The sequence below is a fragment of the Durio zibethinus genome, chromosome 3 (genome assembly GCF_047325235.1).
Source record: "Durio zibethinus cultivar Kanyao isolate XHJ-2024 chromosome 3, ASM4732523v1, whole genome shotgun sequence".
NCBI classification, from domain to species: Eukaryota; Viridiplantae; Streptophyta; class Magnoliopsida; order Malvales; family Malvaceae; genus Durio; species Durio zibethinus.
In genome coordinates this window covers 3,484,611-3,505,221 of record NC_143164.1, presented here as the reverse complement: position 1 = coordinate 3,505,221, position 20,611 = coordinate 3,484,611, and the positions used below count along the sequence as shown (strand labels likewise).

The window sequence follows — 20,611 nt, the reverse complement described above, 5'->3', positions numbered from 1 at the left end:
ACTCAACTTAATACAAAAAATTAAATATTTATTAGATGTAGGATAACACTTCTTTAACATATTCCATTATATGTAGACGAAGATAAAAATTATGATAAATTCAAAAAGAGTAACAGAAAGGAATTTTAATATCGTATTAAATATCCAATCTAAAACTGGCATTAAATGAAGAGCTTAACTTTAATAGAAGATTAAAAAAATTAAATAATTATCAAATGTGAAATAACATTTTAACATGCACCTAGTATATAACAATGTTCTTGGATTTATATCTCACCTCAATTACTCATTAATTATTGATTTGAAAGGTTAACATATATATGTCTTGGCTTTATATAGACAAAAAATAACATAATATGACAAACAAAATTAATCTGTTCAAATCATAACCTAATTAATCTTTTCGAATTGCTTCAAATCATTTATAATAGAGGCAACGCAACGAATGACAGTTTCTATGGGACCATTGAGAAAATCTCTAGTAATATAATATATGACTGCGGGATTTGTAATCGAAAAAGGCTCTTTAATTAGTTAATTACTTAATCAATAATTATGTATAAAGACATTGAAAATTGTTCTTTAAACTGCATAACACATTTCCTTCATTGCTCCTTAAGTATGATGATTAAAGACTAGCAAGTTATGTAATTAATATGGTGATGTAACATAGTAAAGATTGCGGAAGTTGGCCTGTCTGTTTCTGTGTTTTTCTTGGGCAATAGCAATTTTATACGTCTTTGCCTCTAAATCTATATGTACATATAAATACTTACTAACTTCTAATTAGGGTACGCTTAAAGTCTGAATATTATTCTTCTTTTTTTCTTGTGAAAGGGTAGCATTAAAACTTAAAATATATATAAATAGAGAAGGTTATTTCAGATACTCATATGATTCTTTTCCAACATATAATTATGAAACGTTAATAGTTATATATTTACACACTTGCACTTAAATGCCTAAACATATAAAAAGCAATAAAATCGTAGGGAACCCTGGAGCAAAATTTTGTGGAATTACATGAATTATTTTAGAAAAAGGTTATATTGCCAATAGCATAGAGGACAAGATGGTTGTACAAGTAATTGGCTATTGCACCAGAAAAAGCAAACTCAAAAGCATGCAGTCTCATCAATGAGCATATCTGGATCTTGCTTGGACTTACAAATACTATCTTGTATGTTTGCTACTTTGGATTGCCGTTTGCCAATGATATGATTAAACAATAAACTGTTTCTGGGAAAAAAGAGGGAGTATCTTTTTAAGGTACATCATACATGTGAAGCAGTCTCATCGCTCCTCTCAAACCCTCATTAACTAGCAGGCTTTTAATGAAACCCATGATTTCATAAGGCCTCCTTAAGGCATGCTTGAAGAAGTCATAATTGGTGCCGCTCCAGTTAGATCTGTAGCCCAACAGGCCCATAGCTGTTTTGTACCAGAAATTAATACTTCCCATCCCTTCCCTGGGTGCCCTTACTGCTTACTGTTACATGGCATTAATTTATTTTCTTTTCCTTGGTATCTGTCTGTGCATACGGTAGATCAGATTACTACTGGTAATAGTTTTGATAGATTGCTTTGATACTAATTGATAAGATCTACATTCAATTTACGAGATATTATGATTTTTTTTTCACAAAAATATATTCATAAATATAAATTCAAATCTTTCTATATATTAATAAATTTGTATAATTTCTCAATGTAGGATTAAGTGTTACACAAACATTTAGCACTTGTGTCATTAATCTGATCAACTCAGAATAGATATTACAATAATAATACCTTAAGCAAAGTAAACAGGACCAAAATGCGCCTGGAATTGGATAGGGCAAGCTATTATTGGAGTCAATACGAAGCAAAATAGCAATAATTAATGATTGTTTGCCACTAATTTTATCTTAATTATTATACCAAAAGAACACCAATATTCAACTGAAAATTTTGAAGAGAGATGTCCTTGTGGTTCTTTGATTTCCTAGCCAGTGCTGCATATGAACTCCAATAGGATCCAAGTAAGAGCTGCTCCTCCCATGGAATCCCACCACCTTCCCCTCTGTTGTGGTTGAAGTGAAATAAGTGCCTATCTCCTCCCCAAACGGACCATACTTGCCTCTGCTGCTGTAAAATGTTCATGACCTTATAACTCTCTGGACTTCTCGTCATTACTTTGTGGGGCCATAATAGCCATTTATGCAAATGAGTACCTCGTGCGGGTAATCCAACTTTACCTGAAAAAAATAAAGATTATGATCATTAAAAAAATAGCCCAAATTAAGTTCGAGTTTGGTTATTAAGATGTTTATTAAGTACCCGATGTGTGGTGGTTCCTCCATGACCGCCGTGTTTTACAGACCAAACAGATTGTCCATTTCGATCATACTCGATCTGAATTGAGCAAATAGCTTCAGATTTAGTGATAAATATTTGCTTAATCCCCGAATATACCCCATCGTCCTATGGTCTCCCTCCTTCCCCTCCCCAAGGACCAGGTCCGCATGGTGCTGGTTCTTTAACCTCACCAGAAGCAATCTGAGAAAATTAATCCAAACACATTTACACATTTCATTTTCGAGACAAGGAAATCCATAAAGGTTTTTTCAACAGTCTTTCAGGGATATAATAAGACATGAATTACCTCTTCAACTGCTCCTCTCCTTGCTAGTACTAGTTTGTTAGACCATGGAGAATTATCTATCTCAGTTATAGTCCTTTCACTTTGTATGATTGCCTCAGAAAAAGATGGCTTTGGAGGTGGTACTTTCCCTTCAATTACGTGTACACCAACAGCATCCAGGAACAAACCCTCTCTGCCATGGAATCCAACAATCTTGCCTTCATCCATTTTGTTGGTGAAGGAGGGTCCTTGTTCATATCCATATGGCCCATGCTTTCCTTTGTTGGTGTAGAATGTGACTTAATTACATTAGGCCCCATTTACATAAAGGCCCGAAGGTTCCTGTGATGTTTGTCAAAATTTCTGATGGATAATCAAAGATTATCAGCAGATAATGTAACAGAATGCCCATAAAAAACAATGAGCTAAGTTGCGTCTCGAATAGCCGAAAAACCAGCAATATTTTATTTGAATTTTATATGAGAAGCGAGGCTCATTACCCGTCAGTTTTGAATCCTCCAGTCCCTCCATGTTTGCTTACTCATACTGCTTGTCCGTCAAGATCATAGCAAACCTTTATTGACACAATTCCAACATTGCGTGATAAATTAATCGGCCTTATACCGGTATATGTTCCATCATCGGACTTGGCTCCACCATTGCCACCCCAGGGTCCATAAGTTATCACTCCTGGTACTTTTGAAGGCACCTTCTCAGGAGTCTGAATTTAAACCTTAAACATACGACAAACAATAAATCATGTCGCGCATATAAAGGGAAAACATGAGTAGATTTAATTCTTATCTTGCTTTTGGTTTCTACATCACTTGAATCGTCAGAGCTGCTAGAAGTTTGCCTTTTTGAGATCCCTTGGCAGGGGATTCCAAAATGCATCCCTCTGTCTTACAGCTAGAACTATATCGTAGCTTTCTCCAACACTTCCCTGGATCACTGAATAGCCACCTTTTTCAGCCCCATTAACAACGAAAGTTTGGGCATGAATAATAGTCTTTGAGGGTTGCAGTTTTAAGATAGGCTTTGAATAAACTCCAATTGTATCCAAATGCCAACCACACCTGCAATGAAATCCAACAATTTTGCCCCTGGTAGTTGAGAAACTAGTTCCTTGTTCAAAACCATAGGTTCCATGTGCTCTCCTGTTGCTAGGGAAAGTAACCGATCGAACAAGATTCGGTCCCCCTTCATTTAGGCTCCCATAGTATCCATGGACCGAAGTAAGAAACTCATCTGCGTAATCAAGTTTGATCTAAAACAATTTAAATCACACAATGAATATCAGTAAGTGAACTTTGCTGTCAACTATATACAATTACACATAGCAATCTAGAAGAAGATCTACCACTTAATACTGTAAGTTCAAAACAGAATTGATGAATTCTATGCATTTTAAGATTCTCCAATCAGCCTATGATTCCAGAATATCAGTTTTTAAATGGTGTTATGTTGAGAACTACATACGTATGAAACTAACCTTATCTGTCTTAGAGCCTCCATCTCCCCATGCTTCCTTGACCAAATAGAGTTCCCTTTATTATCATATTCAATCTAGATAGAGTCAATTCCGGCTCCATGAGCTATCACCAATCGCCTTACGGTGGAGTATACTCCATCATCCCAACAAGACCAGCCTTGGCCTCCCCATGGCCCAACTTGTACTGCTTTCTTATCGTCCGCAAGACTCTGGCAACATCATTCAGGAGAATTAACTACTAGTAAAAAATAAAATGAAAAAACAAGTAGTAATTGCAACCAAATTAATGGTTACCATTTCTCAAGCAAAGAGCCAACACCTGGCAAATTGAGGTGAAGAGAACAGGCGGAAGAAGGTAGTTTAGGACGATATAAAGTAACTGGCAGATGATTTGAATTTATGAGCACAAAAGTGGTGTTTCTGAGTTTAATATTGTGAAACAAATATAGTTTTCAAATTCTGCAGAAGAAGCTTATTCTGTTTTCCACTTTGAAGGGAAACAATTCAAAGGAAGGAATCAGATCGACCAAAAAACAATGTCTTGATGAGGAGAGCTCTTATCTTTTTGCACAGAATGTTCCATCATTTTGTTTCGGTCAAGATTTTTCATTATCATAATTTTCTGTGTCTTTCATTGTGAAATTTCAGGAAATTGTACGTAAAAAATCATAAATTCCCTCGGTAAAGGGTATCCCTGTCAACTATCAAAACGATTCAACTTTTTTTTAACTTCTCATCTCCAGTGTCTAGAGCGTTAGCAGAATCTTCACAACGCAATTCTTTTGATGTTATTCGAGAGATATAATTTTCATGTACCAAATTGCCTCATCTAGGCACGTTCGCTGTTGCTTGTTAATGGTTCAGCAGCGGATTTCTGCTGCGTATGATCAAGCAATTGCATTCAATTCATGGGTCATTTTTTGTTGCTTTTTTTTTTCCCTCCATTTCAAAAGATAGTATCATATAAACTTATCCTTAGGAGCTTTCAACTTTCACATTCTTATGGCGATTTAAAGCAAAGATAACATTTTGTACTTTTTTCTACACGTGTAGCTAGTTTGTGGATGATAAGCTTGCTCTTCATATTATTCAATAACAATTTAAAACCTTCTAAAAGCTGACTTTAGAAATGAGGCAAATCAGCTTACTATTTTTGTGTGTTGGTAGTTGTTGATAAAGTTACATAAGCACCTGCAGCATCTTCTGCCAGGTTGCATTGCCAACGTGGAACTCAAATAGCTGCTGTCATGGCTGTCGAGGGGCAAACTTTCTTATCTCTAGAGAAGAAGAAAGGTAGAAAATAGATGGTCGTCGTCTTTATTGTAATTTCGTTAGATTTAGTGTAGTAATATTTTCTCAGCTTTCTTATCAGCGTTTTGATTGATAATGAAGCCAGCAAGAACGCAACTGTGATACGGGCATGATGACCTCACTTTCTTCCGATCTCTAGTACCCAACATATATATTGGATGAGCTCTAATTGCCCATTTGGACTAAATTTTCGGTCCAAAATGTTTAAGTTATAATTGCAGAGTCCGACTGAATCTTGGCTCACTTTGTAAATTTTTCAGTCTCACGAATTTCTGCTTATGAGGCCCAGTTTATCTAATATATGACAATTTTGGGCCAAATTGATGGTCCATGACAGCCCAATAAAGCCCAAAACATTTTCCTATAATGTCCTAAAAATTAATTAACTGCCCAGTCAAGCCAAATTTTCGGCCTACGTATGCATTAATTAGAGCCATTTTAACAAATTGCAATGGTCTTGAGGCCCAAATATTATTTAATTCAGAATTAAGATACGAAACTATCATGTGTTTTTCAAAATTCATACTTAAAAATCACATTAATAATCTTTTTTACATGTTTAAAAGTAAATTATTATTTCACCCAAATATTTTATTTTAATTTATCATATGATTTGTGTTGATAAAGAATATTACATTTTTATTTTAATGAATAAAGGGTCGATTCTTTATAATTTTAAACAAATATTAAAAAACATATCACGTGACTTTAGCTTTGTAGGTAATTAAAATGTAGAGAATCGACTAAATTAAGGCTAAACTGCCAAAAAGACCAACCATTCATGAGTTGAGTAATTTGTTTCCATGGTGTTATATATGTCATCAACTGTATTGGAGACTAATAAAGAACTGATGGAGACACTTTATTGGCCGAAGCTCGTAAAGCCCTTCTGGAAGGGCATGAAGATGATCATGGTGATCAAGTCTGAAGAGCCGAGTGAAAGCAGGGCCTAAACTTACTTCACTACGTGATCCAGGGATCCCGGTAAGCTGTAATCATACTTGAAAGGCTGTAAGATTTGCCATTGTCTAAGTGAACAAACATTTCAAAACAAATTTTAAAAAAAGGAGAAATTTAAATATTTTCTTGAATAATGTTGCTTGCACCGACGTAAACGGAACGGAGATCTAGCGGAACACCTTGAAAATAGAGAGAAACAAACGGTGCAGGAACGGTGCCCCGTTGCTTAATACATTACATACGCTAATAGAAAGGAGTGCATAAAATTGGCAAAAAGACCCACACCATCATCATCGTCCATCACATCACTTTGATCAACGTCGTCAACTTCCCTATATCTTCCGCCTATCGTTTCTTGGCAACGTTTTTAATGGTGATAATAACAATGAAGATCATGGTTAAGCACCCATCAATCACAATCAAGACTAAAAAAACTGTTGGATTTAAAACATTGATGAAAGTGGTAATTAGATTCATAATAAACCAAATTATAGTAAGGCCTAAGGGTGGAAATTATACAGGAAGAAAAGAAAAGGAAATCACCTTTTGGATGTGGAGGTAGATGCATGATGAGTTGGGCGTTACATAATTGTTCTTTGCCTGGCTGTTACTTTAATTCGTAACCATACACGAAAATACTACTAAACCTTAATGAGAATTTAAGAAAGCATCAGATATTTGTTCATATAATATGGAGTTTGAACACATGCAACACAAGGACCCGCTGTCTTGTCTTAGGGTTTTGCTCCTTGGCCATACCTTTTTCTTCCTTTCCCTTGAAATATTGTAGATGACAGCAGTACAATCTCAGAGTTTTTTAAAACGTGGGCGGGGAAGGTGGCCATGGTCATCCAATCCACATTGCTCTTATGTTCTAACTAAGCCAACTGTGTTTAATTGGTCAAGATTCTTCTTTGCGGGGAGAACAAAACTATGAATTTTTTTTTCCTTTAGTTATTATCATTAATTAATTTGTCTCTATGTAATAATTTTTACATATACTTCACTTAAAATTCAAGTTTCATTCATCACCATCAATGATAGTAACTCCAGCCTATCAAAAAGGTTTTCGTCTTTATTTGCTACTATTGGTAAACCTCAAAACGGTGAATTCTCATGATTCTTCACTACAATCAGACAACAAAATTGCTATCTTGTGAATATTAATGTAGTAAATGCTGTCTACTTCAAATTCTAAATTCAAACCTCATGAGGATAGAGAAATAATTATAACATACTCTAGGGCTGTTAGCATGCAACTGAGTTAATGGCTTGTGCAATATTTTAATGGCTGAAAATGAATAGGACTCTTCCATGACTTTTTAAAGTGGAAGTAACAAGCATATGCCAAGTACATAAGAGAACAGCAAACCGCAGAGAGTTATATGAACTCATGTGAAGCAGATTCTAAAAAGAACAATGCTGGTTCCAGAGTAACAGATCAGTGTCTTACCAACTTCTCAGTCACTTCACCAACTCAAGTTCTTTTTTTGTTTTTTCAAAATTTCCCTTCAAGTCAACTGTTATTGAAGGGAAATGGAAACTAGCTCAGTTTCCAAGCTGTTGAGTTTGTTCTTCACAGCCCTTTTAGTGAGTTCTAAGCTGGTCCAGTGCAGCATTTCCTATGATAACAAAGCTATTCTCATCAATGGACAAAGGAGAATCCTTATCTCCGGCTCCATTCATTATCCCAGAAGCACCCCTGAGGTGATCATCTTCCACACTTTTCCTCTTGCTCCCCTGAAAAAATAAAATAAAAAAGACTGAGTATTGGGTTTTTTTTTTTTTTGGATGTAGATGTGGGAGGATCTTATAAAGAAGGCTAAAGATGGAGGCTTGGATGTCATAGACACCTATGTCTTTTGGAATGGTCATGAATCTTCTCCTGGCAATGTACTATCTTAGATCTCAACTGGGTCGTCTTTGAATTCTGTGTTTTTTCGGTTTAACTTCTTCAACATTTCATTTCCTTGATAATCAAATATTTTTCTCTATTTTTGGAATGATATAGTATAATTTCGAGGGGAGATACGACCTGGTACGGTTCATTAAGACAGTGCAGACAATGGGACTATACGTTCATCTTCGCATTGGACCTTATGTTTGTGCAGAGTGGAATTTTGGGTACTTATTATTTTTATTCTCTTTGCCATTTCGGTCAAAAGAAAATTTTGAACATTCTTAGCATGTTTAAGAGAAAATGCTTGATAAAAGATGTGGTTTAATTTAATTTAATTTTTATTTCTTGCTTCCTGGATCGAATGATGGATATGAGTGGCTTAACATTCTGTTTCTGCTACAGAGGACTTCCTGTTTGGCTAAAGTATGTTCCTGGTATCAGCTTCAGAACAGATAATGAGCCCTTCAAGGTGTTTTTTTTTAATATTTCTCCTTTCAATTTGTAGACCTTTTAGTTGTTTTTTTTTTTTTTTCTATCAATTCTGTCTGTTCTATGAATTTCTTTACCAAAATGGAAAAATCCAAAAGAAAGGAGAAAGAAGGCTTTTTTAATTTGAAGACGAAAAGGAAGTAAAAAAAAAAAGGAGAAATCATAAAGCCAATAGGCTTTTAAGGAAAAATCTAATTTTTTTTCTTTTGGAAATTTTCCTACAGATGAAAATGCAAGGATTTACCCAGAAAATTGTCCAAATGATGAAGGATGAAAAACTTTTTGCATCACAAGGTGGTCCAATCATCCTCTCTCAGGTATGAGATTTTCCATATTTGGCATTTATGATTTTTAGTTTTAGGAATTTTGATTTGCTCAAATTAGCTGAGAATCAAGGTTTGGTTTTCAAAAAGGGAAGAGCTGGAAGGATGGCTAAGAAAGCCTAAGATGCCAATAACAATGGATGCTTTAGTCTGAATTACTATATATGTTAATTCTTTTATACTGTTTCATTTGTGCAGATTGAGAATGAATATGGCCCTGAGAGTAAGGCACTTGGAGGAGCTGGTCAAGCATACATTAATTGGGCTGCAGAAATGGCTGTTGGATTGGATACAGGAGTCCCATGGGTAATGTGCAAGGAAGATGATGCCCCAGATCCTGTAGTAAGCTGTCTCACTCTCTCCCCTTCCCTGATTTTGCCTTGTTGTCCAATGATTTACTTTCTAATTCTACCATTTTTCCTCTTTATTGAATTTCATGTGGTCTTGAAAGACCCTGATTCTGTTTCCCTTAACATCTTGAATGCAGATAAATGCATGTAATGGATTTTACTGTGATGCATTTGCTCCCAACAAACCTAACAAGCCTACATTGTGGACTGAGGCTTGGAGTGGCTGGTGAGTTCTTTATTTGCCAATCCATTGGAATGTTTGGAATGTGAAGTAACATGCTTATTTGTCTATCTGATATTTGTTCACTCAATAATGAGAAGGTTTACAGAATTTGGTGGCACAATTCACCAGCGCCCAGTTCAAGACTTGGCATTTGCAGTTGCTCGTTTCATGCAAAAGGGTGGCTCATATGTTAATTATTATATGGTTAGTTACCATGTTTATTTTGGTTTATAATTGAAAAATGACTCATGGTTCCAGAAGCAAGTTTAAGCTTACAGCTTATGTTATTTTTTTTGCTTTTCATAGTACCATGGAGGAACCAACTTTGGACGGACCACTGGTGGACCATTTATTACAACCAGTTATGACTATGATGCTCCAATTGATGAATATGGTGAGAAAACAGAGTTCATTCTATCATGATGAAAAACATGAACTGTGAAATGCTTTTAATTTTTTCACAATCTATACATGCCTTATCAGAATTTGACAGGGGCAATTGCTTAATACATAGACCTTTCATATTTCCTTTCTTCCTTGCTATCTTCTAATAGATTCTAATTGTACAAATAGCAGCATATCATAGGGGTTCTTTGAACTCTTAGTTGTGACTGACAAGTTCACCCCTGGTTTAGGTTTAATCCGGCAGCCTAAATACGGTCATTTGAAGGAGCTTCATGGGGCTATTAAGCTATGTGAACATGCTTTAGTTTCCTCAGATCCTACTGTTACTTCCTTGGGAACCTATCAGGAAGTAAGCTTTTTCTGTCAATGATTACACTTATTGCCAGTCGGTGGTAGGATAATTTGCTTTAAGAAAAAACTTTCCACTGATGATGTTAAAATGATTATCATTCAGGCCCATGTATTCTCTTCAATGCAAGGAAGCTGTGCAGCTTTTCTCTCTAATTACCATACAGAATCTGCCGCTACGGTGATGTTTAATAACAGGCAGTACAATTTGCCCCCTTGGTCCATTAGCATCCTTCCTGATTGCAGAAATGTGGTGTTTAACACTGCAATAGTAAGTAATCCAAAGGCCTATTTTAATGTAGTAAAGGCTATTTTTATTAAAATCTTTTGATTTTCCTATGAAAATACTTATATAATTTTCCTATGTGCATCAAGGTTGGAGTTAAAACCTCACAGATCCAAATGTTGCCAACAAACTCCAAGATGTCCTCGTGGGAGACTTATGATGAAGACATTTCTTCTCTAGGGGAAAGTTCAAGAATCACCGCTCTTGGACTCTTGGAGCAGATGAATGTTACCAGAGACACTAGTGACTACCTGTGGTACACAACCAGGTGAGACACGACATTTTGACACACTTGAGGTTTCTTGGGATCTTGAGAATGAGTCGGACAGAATGAGGAGGAAATTAGATATAATCCATAATCAACCGCCAGTCCATATTTAATTAAGTGGAAGTTGTCAGACACAAATACTGCACTGAAATATTGCATAGTGGCCAAGGCAGTAGCCATAATAATATTTAATCTAAAGACGGTCTAGGCAATATGATAATAATTTCTTGTTTTAATTTCATTCCAGTGTTGACATTAGTCCATCAGAATCATTTCTGCGAGGAGGACAAAAGCCCACTCTCAATGTAGATTCAGCTGGCCATGCTCTTCATGTCTTCATCAATGGACAGTTCTCTGGTATGTTCTGGATTTACTCATGGAGTAATATAATTTAAGAATACATTAGGTACCGAGAGCACTGTATTATGGTATCTACGTAAGTCATACGTAGGCATATCATAAATCACAGGGTCAGCCTTTGGGACTAGGGAAGACAGGAGATTCACATTTGCAGGACCAGTGAACCTACGTGCTGGAACAAATAGGATTGCACTTGTCAGCATGGCCGTTGGATTACCGGTTAGTTGTTGACCATGCTTATCTAGATGGCAATGTTAGCTTAGCTGGCACATTTACAATTTGATCGGGCTATTCATTTACCTATGGATCCAGTAGGATGGCGCAGACCAAATGAACTGAACTTTTCCCAACCAAAACTTTAAACTCAAAACACTATACAATTAAGTTTTTGAATCACTGACACTAATTTATGGTGATGTTGAAGAACGTTGGATTGCACTACGAGACATGGAAAACAGGAATTCTAAGTGTTTTATTGCAAGGCCTTGACCAAGGAAAGAAAGACCTGACATGGCAGAAATGGTCATACCAGGTTTGACAACTTGCATTCATCTGCAAAAACTACGATTTGCCTGTTTCTATGATGCTTTATTAATGCCAGAAGAAGTTAGTTAGGCTCACAGAACTACTCCCAAATTAGGTTGGCCTAAAAGGAGAAGCAATGAATTTGGTCTCTTCAGATGGGGCCTCTTCTGTTGAATGGATCCGAGGTTCACTAGCTACACAGAGTTGGCAGTCTATGACATGGTATAAGGTACGTAGAAAGCTGAAGTTGCAAGGAAATAAAAAGGGGATGAAAGGGGGATTTTCGTTTTTTGCCTTTTTTTTTTTTTTTGAGGGTTGAGGGGATAACTTGGGATCTTTAGATGGTGTCAGAAGTTGATTCCTGGCTTGGATATTGCAGGCATATTTCGATGGCCCAGGAGGTGATGAACCATTGGCTTTGGATATGAGGAGTATGGGAAAGGGTCAAGTATGGATCAATGGACAGAGCTTAGGAAGATATTGGATGGCTTATGCGAAGGGTGAATGTGGTACTTGTAGTTACTCAGGGACATTCCGACCTCCAAAGTGCCAGAGTGGTTGTGACCAGCCAACCCAAAGATGGTATCATTCTCAAACTCCGTAAATTACGAAGCTTTCAGTGGACTTGAAACTCTTATGCAATTAGCATAAAATAAGGTTATAGTTGAATCCCCCTAAACTTTTATCTGTCTTCTTTATATTTTGGACTTTTTAGGTATCACGTTCCAAGATCATGGCTAAAGCCAAGACAAAATTTGTTGGTTGTCTTTGAAGAACTTGGCGGAGATGCATCAAAAATTTCACTTGTGAGGAGATCAGTTTTATAAACCTCGCCTCGACACCCTCACAAGGGAGAGGAGAAGAGAAAATTAACAAAGATAGAGGTGAAGAAGATATTTCTGTTTCGTTGTCTAAATGCTATTTCGCTATTGTTTAATTGTAGCAGAAATATAAAGGTTTTAGAGCAGGGATAAATGCTCTGTAAAGTAATGGGTGATGAATGACAGACCAGCTGGTTGATGCCTGAGTTTGAAGTCCCATATTTTGGCCTTCTATTAACTATTGAGATATTGCGCGAGAATCATTGTCAAAATGCAAAGCAAGAAACAATATTGTTCAACAGTGTTAAGAGTGTCCAATTGTGAAAATGCAAGGGCTGAAAGCCTTTGTTTAAGCTATCAGCTTTCTCAACTAAACAATAGACAAAGTTGTATCAGAAAACACAAGATTAATATCATATTATCATATAGAAACAAGGGCAGCAGCAGAATCTAGCGGAATACAAATAAAACACCCATTATTTAGCACTTATCTGGGACACAGATAAGATTCATGCATAAAATTCTAGTTTCAAAAACAACTTCAGACTTCAAACAGTAAAATTAAACTATTGATTCATGCTTTCTGCACCAGGTCGGAAGAATGCAAGTCTATTTTCTGCTGCAATTCATCTTTCTTTGCACCCACAACCTTGTCAACTAGTGTGCCTTCTTTCAGAAAGATAAAAGTTGGCATAGCCTCGACAGCCCAATCCTGAGCCACGGTCTGCAAAATAAAGGGCAGAATATTGTTAAGAAAATGTATTACTCTTACTCCATCATCTGATTGAGTCAAAAGCTAAATTACACACTGTGTTTAAGCAAAGGCTTACGAGAACCTACCTCCAATTCATCCACATCCACCTTCAAGAATATGACAGTGGGCAGCTTCTTAGCAAGCTCTACCAGGAATGGTGTAATAATACGGCATGGTCCGCACCATGAAGCTGTGAAATCCACCACCACCTGTCCAAGAAAATATTTTCTTCAAGTATGATAAAGCTTTCTAATTATCATAAAATCAGGAAACCAAAAAGCATTAGAAATTGGGGGAAACGGAAGTTAATAAGACTATCATAAATGAAGAACATAAATCGAAGTAATCAAGTATTGTGATGATTAAGCACGGGATATAACTTCAAGCCCAAATATAAGGTCGGTTCAGGCAAACAAGCATCCAAAAATCTAAATCTTGCATTGAAAGCAAACCAAGTTTACTATCAATTTCACCAATTAACCCAAATTCTGTTTGCTTGATTCACTGAATTACAGTTGATGAATTAGAAAAAAAAGACATAGCCTTTTCAAACAAACAAAAGGTACAAAGCAGATAAGCAAACAAAGCCCACTTTTCCCAAACAATATAACAAAAGAAAATTTTTGTTAATCCAAAGAAACAACAGATTTTGATCAGATCCTTGAGTTAATCAAATGAAAGAATATATTTTTACCAGTTTCTTGGAAGCCTTTGCCAACTGGAACTGCTCGTTCCATGATTCAACAGTGTGGCAGCCGATCACTTGTCCCTCTTCCGCCATTGTTTTCCTTTTGATTTCTTCCTGTCAAAGTTACCAACCGTCAAAGCCGAATCCTCCTTTTTCCTTTGCTTTTAAATTGCCTAGAGCGATGCCTACAACGCCTTTTATAGAGGAGGAGTTTAAAGGCTTATTACGAGAATGCCCTTGTCAGAAATACATGACGCATTCTCATATGTCATTGACTTAAAAATCTTTTCTCGTTAGTGGATGACGTAACTCCGTGTTTTCTCCGTTTGAAGGGAACGAATGTCTCTTTAGATACGATAATTTCAGACGTGTCACGAAAATGACATGTAAAAAATTATATATATTTAAAAAAAATATTTCATATTTATTTGTATTAATATAAATTTTTATATGATATAATTTATATAATATATGTATTAATTTGTTTAAATATATAACATAATATAAATAATATATTTAATTTAATATTATCATATAAATATATGTTTAATATGTTTAATAAATTTAATAAAATTTTATATTTATTTGAATTTAATATACACATATAAATATTATTTTAATTTTTAATCTTTTAATTATGATATTTAATTTATTATTTAATATCATATAAAAATTATTTTAAACATCTAATTATTATATTTATTTAATAATTATTATAAAAAATTTTATATTAATAATATAAATATAATATTAATATTAATTCTATACATTATTATTTTATTTTTTATTTTTTAATAATTTATTATGTTGATTGTGATACTAAAAATTAATATAATTATACAATATAAATTAATATTTAAATATATATTAAATATATAATAAATGAGTATTAAATTTTTTAATATGTAAGTATTTTTTATATTATTAATATGTCAAATTTATTAATTTATAAATAATAAATAATTTATAATTATTTATTATTTTAATTACGTTTTTATATTTCTTTTATTAATCATATATATATATTCGTATTAATTTTATTTATTCGTGTATATTTATATTATTTATTTTTATTTATATAATATTTAAATAAATTAATTATATACATATTAATCATATTATATCATGTATAACATATATTAAACATATATATATTTAAAATTTAAATATATTTTATAATTTATATTATATTTATTTTTTAATAATTTATATTATTATATATATCAAATATAATAGAGATATGACATAAAAATGCCTATCTGCCGATACGCGACGTGGCGCATTGACGGCAACGAAAACATCGCCTCGGTCCACGCTGAAAATAATTTATTTAAAACATTTAGTAAATTTGGGCTTCAAGGCACATATCATAAATTTGTAGATGCGAATAAAACAAATATTGCTAGGATAACCTTAATCTAAAAGTCAAAAAGGTCAGGTCCGATGTTAACTATAAATAGATTGATGTATTAAAAAAAAATTAATCTGCAAGTTACAAATGCCAAAAATATATATTGTAGCATGTACTTCGGTCAATAAAAAATAAAATATTTCTTTAATTTCTTCTCCCTCACATATCAAGTTCTTTAACTTTAAACGTCAATTCAATTACTCCTATTTATAAATAAAAAATCATCTCAAATTTCATCACCTCATTGGTCGAATTTTGCAAAGAATCTCTGTTACGAATATTTTAAACCAAAATCAAGATTTTTTTTTTTTTAGTATTTGGATAAAAATGGTCCATGAAACAGCGAGCATCTCTCACCGTATTTTTTTTAATAAAAATATATAGTAACTGAAAAATAAAAAAAATAAAAATAATTAGAAATATTAAAAAATTTGAATATCATGTTAAATTTTACTTTTTAAAGCGCAAATGAACTTATTATCACTTTTTTTATACAAATATGATGGTAGCTTTGGATAAAAAAATTTTAAATTTTAAACTTTAAATATTAAAATTTAAATTTAATAAATATAATTTTTAAAAATAATTATAAAAATTAATTTAATTTAATTAGCCGTCATCACATTTATGCGATGCAAATTCACGTTCAAAAATTAACACACGTGCCACAAAAATCCAGATAACCGGACCCCCACGTGGGAGTCCTCCAACCCACATTTCACGCCCAAATTCCCCCTTCCCCACAATATTATCCACTCATGCTCTTACAAATAAATGAGAAATTATTCGGTGTATAACACAGAATCGTAATTTTGTTATTTGATATGCTGACATTTTTTAATTTTATATGTAAAATTAAGATGATAATATATATTCTATTATTTTTAAATTAATATTTTTATTTTTTAAATATATTAAAAAATATGTATCACAATTTTAATACTGTTTATAAAGTTAAAAAATTTTATTATAAGTGTATTTAATAATTTTTAAATAAAAATTTTATTTGATATATTAATAATAAAATTTTAATTTTACAAATAAAATTAGAATGATAACATATATTCTATTTATTTTTAAATTAATTTTTTTATTTTTGAAAATAGACACTAAGAAATATTAAGGCAAAAATACAAGTAATTTCCATTTTTTTCCTTCAACGAATGGGAAATTACTACTATCATTCTTAGAATTTTTTTTGATTTATTTATTTTTCCCTTACGCAAAACTTCAAACAGCTTCTGGTCTTTCCTCAATGGCTCTTCCTCAGCTAATCCCTTCCCATTCGTCTTCTTCACTCACTCACCAACTTTCGATAAACCTTAATTTCAAGCCCTTTTCCAAGTCATTTTCACTCTCTCAATCGCGCAGATTCCACACGCTCAGCTCCCTCCGGTGCTTGGCTTCCTCTTTCCCCGAGAAACACCACGCCAATCCTCCTAAATCAGACGACGTCGTAGAGCTCCCTCTATTTCCTCTCCCCATAGTTCTCTTCCCCGGCGCTATCCTCCCTCTCCAGATCTTCGAGTTCCCTTACCGCATTATGATGCACACGCTCCTCCACACCGACCTCCGATTCGGCGTAATTTATTCTGACGCCGTCACCGGCACCGCAGACGTCGGTTGCGTCGGCGAGATCGTCAAACACGAACGTCTTGTCGACGACCGCTTCTTCCTCATATGTAAAGGTCAAGAACGGTTCCGTATCACCACCATCGTCCGTACGAAGCCGTATCTCGTTGCCGAATTCGACTGGCTCGAAGACCGACCCTCAGGCGACGAAGATTTGGAAGGGTTAGCCAATGAAGTGGAGAGTTACATGAAAGACGTTATTCGGTTATCGAATCGGCTCAATGGGAAACTGGAAAAGGAAGCGCAGGATTTGAGGAGGAACCTATTTCCGACGCCTTTTTCATTTTTTGCTGGGAGTACATTCGAAGGAGCGCCGAGAGAGCAACAGGCTTTGCTGGAGTTAGAAGACACGGCGGCCAGGTTAAAAAGAGAGAAGGAAACTTTAAGGAACACCCTTAATTGCTTGTCCGCAGCATTGGCCGTTAAAGACGTGTTTCCTTCTTCATGACGAGGGATTTGACTAAATTTAAGTAATTTTTGTTGAAAATTTGGTGAATATATAGATGTTTTTATGCTTAAGTTGTCAACGGCAAAGCTGTAAATTTTTTATATGGGATCTCTCTGCCTGTTTTTTACTACTAGTTGTTAGAATCTTGAATGAATTATAGATATTAACATGGTTACTTTGCACAAAAAACTTTTCTTTTGGAGATGTTTTATTCTTTATGTTACCGCAACTTTGATTGGATTCTTAAGCTTGGAGTGGATTGATGGTTGATGTGGTTCAGTTTCCTTGCTTGAAGTGGGTACTAGCTAGTTTTTCGGCTTTGTTATTTAGTCATTGTTCTTTCACTTTAGCAATTCAAGTTCCTTTCTTTTATATTTTGTTTTTCTTAAAATTTCCCTCCAAGGTTTCTGTTATTGAAGGGAAATGGAAACTAGTTCAGTTTCCGATCTGTTGATTTTGTTCTTCACAGCCTTGTTAGTGTGATCTAAGCTGATACATTGCACCGTTACCGTGATAAGACAGCTATTTTCAACAATGGAGAAAGGAGAAGTCTCATCTGTGGCTCCATTCATTATCTTTGGTGATTGTCTTTCACTCTTTTCCTTTTATTTACCAACCGAAAACATTAAAAAAAAAAAAACTGATTTTTTTGGTTGTTTTTTGGATATTGATGTGAGAGGATCTTATAAAGAAGGCTAAAGATGGAGGCTTGGATTTCGTAGACACCTATGTCTTTTGGAATGGTCATGAACCTGTTTCTTATTGATAGCATTGATTTTTGTTATCTGCTTTCTAAGTCATACTAAGGAAGATGATAAAGTCAGTGGACCAGCCTTTGGGACTAGGGAAAGCAGGATATTCACATTTACAGGACCAGTGAAGCCTACGAGCTGGAACAAATCACATTGCACTTGTTAGCATAGCCGTCAGGTTACCGGTTAGTTGCTCTTGACCACGGTTATGAGGATGCAAATGTTAGCTAGCAGATTTACGATGGAGATCTGGCCATTCCTTTACCCTATGGATCCATTAGGATGGGGCAGAACTGAACTTGTTCCAAGCAATACTTTGAACTCAAAATACTATATAGTAAAGTTTTTGAACTACTGATACAAATTTATTGTGGTGTTGAAGAATGTTGGATTGCATCATGAGACATGGAAAGCAGGAATTCTAGATGTTGTCTTTCATGGCCTTGACCAAGGAAAGAAAGACTTGGCATGGCAGAAATGGTCAAACCACGTTTTACAAATTGCATTCATCTGCAAAAACTACCATTTACCTATTTTGGTGATGCTTTATAAATGCCAGCAGAAGTTAGTTAGGTTCTCAGAGTTACTCTCACACAGGTTTGCTTAAAACGAGAAGCAATTAATTTGGTCTCTCCAGATGAAGCCGTTGAATGGATCCAAAGTTCACTAGCTACATGGAGTTGGCAGTCTGACATGGTATAAGGTAGAAGAGCTGACGGGGCAGGGAAATGGATAGGGATGAATAAGGGGGTTTTTTTTGGGTGGGGGGATAGATAACTTTGGATTTTTAGTTGGTGCCTGAAGCTAAATCTTGGCTCGGATATTACCGGCATGTTTCAATACCCCAGGACATTGTCATTTGTCACAAGACAGGAAGGTGGGAAGTAGAAAGATAACAAAGAGTAAAGGTATGGGTGGAGACGATATTTCAGTAAAATTATCTTTTTACCATGTTGATAACATCAAGTTTCGAAGAGCTGGGGTATTTGGCAAGGAGAAGCAAAAGAAAGGTCAAAGAAAAAGGAGGAAAGACAACAGAAAGGAAGCACAAAGATGTCCTATTTTTCAATGGTGTATGTTTGTTTTCTGATTACAGTTGCCTGGAAATGTGGGCATCCAAAGAGGAAGTGACAATATGGCTTTCTTGCAGTGAAAGTAGGTCGGAAGTTGTCCGAAACGACCAACCTCGTAACTTCTTCTGACCCTTTAAAAGAATAAAATTACTACACACTACTTGTCAGAAGGTGATGTTATCGAGAACGGTAAAATTACTCCACACTTCTTGATTTTTTTGCTCGCATTTGCATTTCTCAATATATGTATTATGACGTGTTGACAAGTGACAAGCTATAGCTTAAAAGAGTAAAGCCAGATAAGATCTCTGTCTGTCTGAAATCTGGATCATGTAAGCTACTTTAAACACACTCTAATAACAACCGGTAATAATCAATTCACCGTTACTGCTTTCTGTTTTCCATTAAAAAAATTAAAAAAAAAAAAAACTAGGTAAATTTCAAGGGATTAAAAAGACATTTAACTTTGGATAAATGCATTTTAGCTTTTCACTGGGTATATATAAATTCATTGAATGTTATAAGAGTAAGTTTTATTTCTTGGATAATTATTTTTAAATCTTATTTGAAGAGTTAGTTCAAATTCTTTATTAAAAAAAATGCAATATTGGGTTAGATTATGTAAGTATTTCATTTTGATAATGTAAGAAAAATAAGTTTATATATATATATATATGTTGATTCAAAACAAATGATTAAAGAACATTAAAGTAGGAGGTAAAATGCAATGAGAGTAATTCGAGGCAAGATAGATAAGAAATAAAACATATCTATATTTATACAACATATTAATATTAAAATAATTATTTGAGTTAGTGTCACGAGTTGATCAAGCATAATTCAATTGTACAAATTATATAAAAATTAAATTAAAGTTATAATAATAAAATAAAATTAAAAATATCTGTCTTTTCACTTAAAAAAATATTTACACACTAAAAAAACTAATCACATTATTTTAACATATTATTTTTAAAAAAAATACTCCTTTTTTTTCTTTAAAATTACTTTTTTTTTTCATCCATAAAGTAAAAGTGTTAAATTATAGTAGTAAGTATTCAACCGTGGATGGTATGAAAAAAATTCACTGGTAACGTTTAATTTTAATTAATTTTCTGTTAAAAAACATTTAATTAATGGTAAAAAAATGTTGTTTTTTCTTTTCATTA

At 34.2% G+C, this 20,611-nt stretch overlaps 2 protein-coding genes and 1 pseudogene across 3 annotated transcripts; 1 reads left to right on the top strand and 2 right to left on the bottom strand.

The window, feature by feature from the left end:
• Positions 1 to 1,828: 1,828 nt before the first annotated feature.
• LOC111300773 (jacalin-related lectin 3-like) lies at positions 1,829 to 4,698 on the bottom strand (annotated as a pseudogene). Its single transcript, XR_016335843.1, has 8 exons — positions 4,651 to 4,698; positions 4,435 to 4,494; positions 4,116 to 4,324; positions 3,407 to 3,890; positions 3,127 to 3,344; positions 2,645 to 3,012; positions 2,320 to 2,538; positions 1,829 to 2,237 (listed from the first exon to the last, which is right to left on the bottom strand). The product of XR_016335843.1 is annotated as a jacalin-related lectin 3-like (transcript).
• Positions 4,699 to 7,622: 2,924 nt separating this feature from the next.
• Positions 7,623 to 12,985, top strand: LOC111307396 (beta-galactosidase 5-like). Its single transcript, XM_089758083.1, has 18 exons — positions 7,623 to 8,093; positions 8,184 to 8,279; positions 8,398 to 8,510; positions 8,689 to 8,755; positions 9,000 to 9,092; positions 9,297 to 9,440; positions 9,586 to 9,674; positions 9,770 to 9,875; positions 9,978 to 10,065; positions 10,307 to 10,425; positions 10,531 to 10,695; positions 10,800 to 10,978; positions 11,226 to 11,335; positions 11,448 to 11,557; positions 11,763 to 11,870; positions 11,979 to 12,092; positions 12,243 to 12,445; positions 12,579 to 12,985. Exons 1-18 carry the CDS (start codon positions 7,923 to 7,925, stop codon positions 12,688 to 12,690), a joined length of 2,187 nt encoding a protein of 728 aa, XP_089614209.1. The 5' UTR covers positions 7,623 to 7,922; the 3' UTR covers positions 12,691 to 12,985.
• An 86-nt stretch (positions 12,986 to 13,071) lies between these two features.
• On the bottom strand, positions 13,072 to 14,297 carry LOC111307295 (thioredoxin H1-like). Its single transcript, XM_022905337.2, has 3 exons — positions 14,133 to 14,297; positions 13,525 to 13,647; positions 13,072 to 13,408 (listed from the first exon to the last, which is right to left on the bottom strand). Exons 1-3 carry the CDS (start codon positions 14,217 to 14,219, stop codon positions 13,259 to 13,261), a joined length of 360 nt encoding a protein of 119 aa, XP_022761072.1. The 5' UTR covers positions 14,220 to 14,297; the 3' UTR covers positions 13,072 to 13,258.
• Between the last annotated feature and the right edge of the window lie 6,314 nt (positions 14,298 to 20,611).

Coding starts and splice junctions, on each gene's coding strand:
- LOC111307295 (XM_022905337.2), bottom strand. CDS start 14,219: ATGGCGGAAGAGGGACAAGTGATCGGCTGCCACACTGTTGAATCATGG. Junction 13,648..14,132: donor CAAAGGCTTCCAAGAAACTG/GTAAAAATATAT, acceptor TTTCTTGGACAG/GTGGTGGTGGATTTCACAGC. Junction 13,409..13,524: donor TGGATGTGGATGAATTGGAG/GTAGGTTCTCGT, acceptor TTTATTTTGCAG/ACCGTGGCTCAGGATTGGGC.
- LOC111307396 (XM_089758083.1), top strand. CDS start 7,923: ATGGAAACTAGCTCAGTTTCCAAGCTGTTGAGTTTGTTCTTCACAGCC. Junction 10,696..10,799: donor TGGTGTTTAACACTGCAATA/GTAAGTAATCCA, acceptor ATGTGCATCAAG/GTTGGAGTTAAAACCTCACA. Junction 12,446..12,578: donor GACCAGCCAACCCAAAGATG/GTATCATTCTCA, acceptor TGGACTTTTTAG/GTATCACGTTCCAAGATCAT.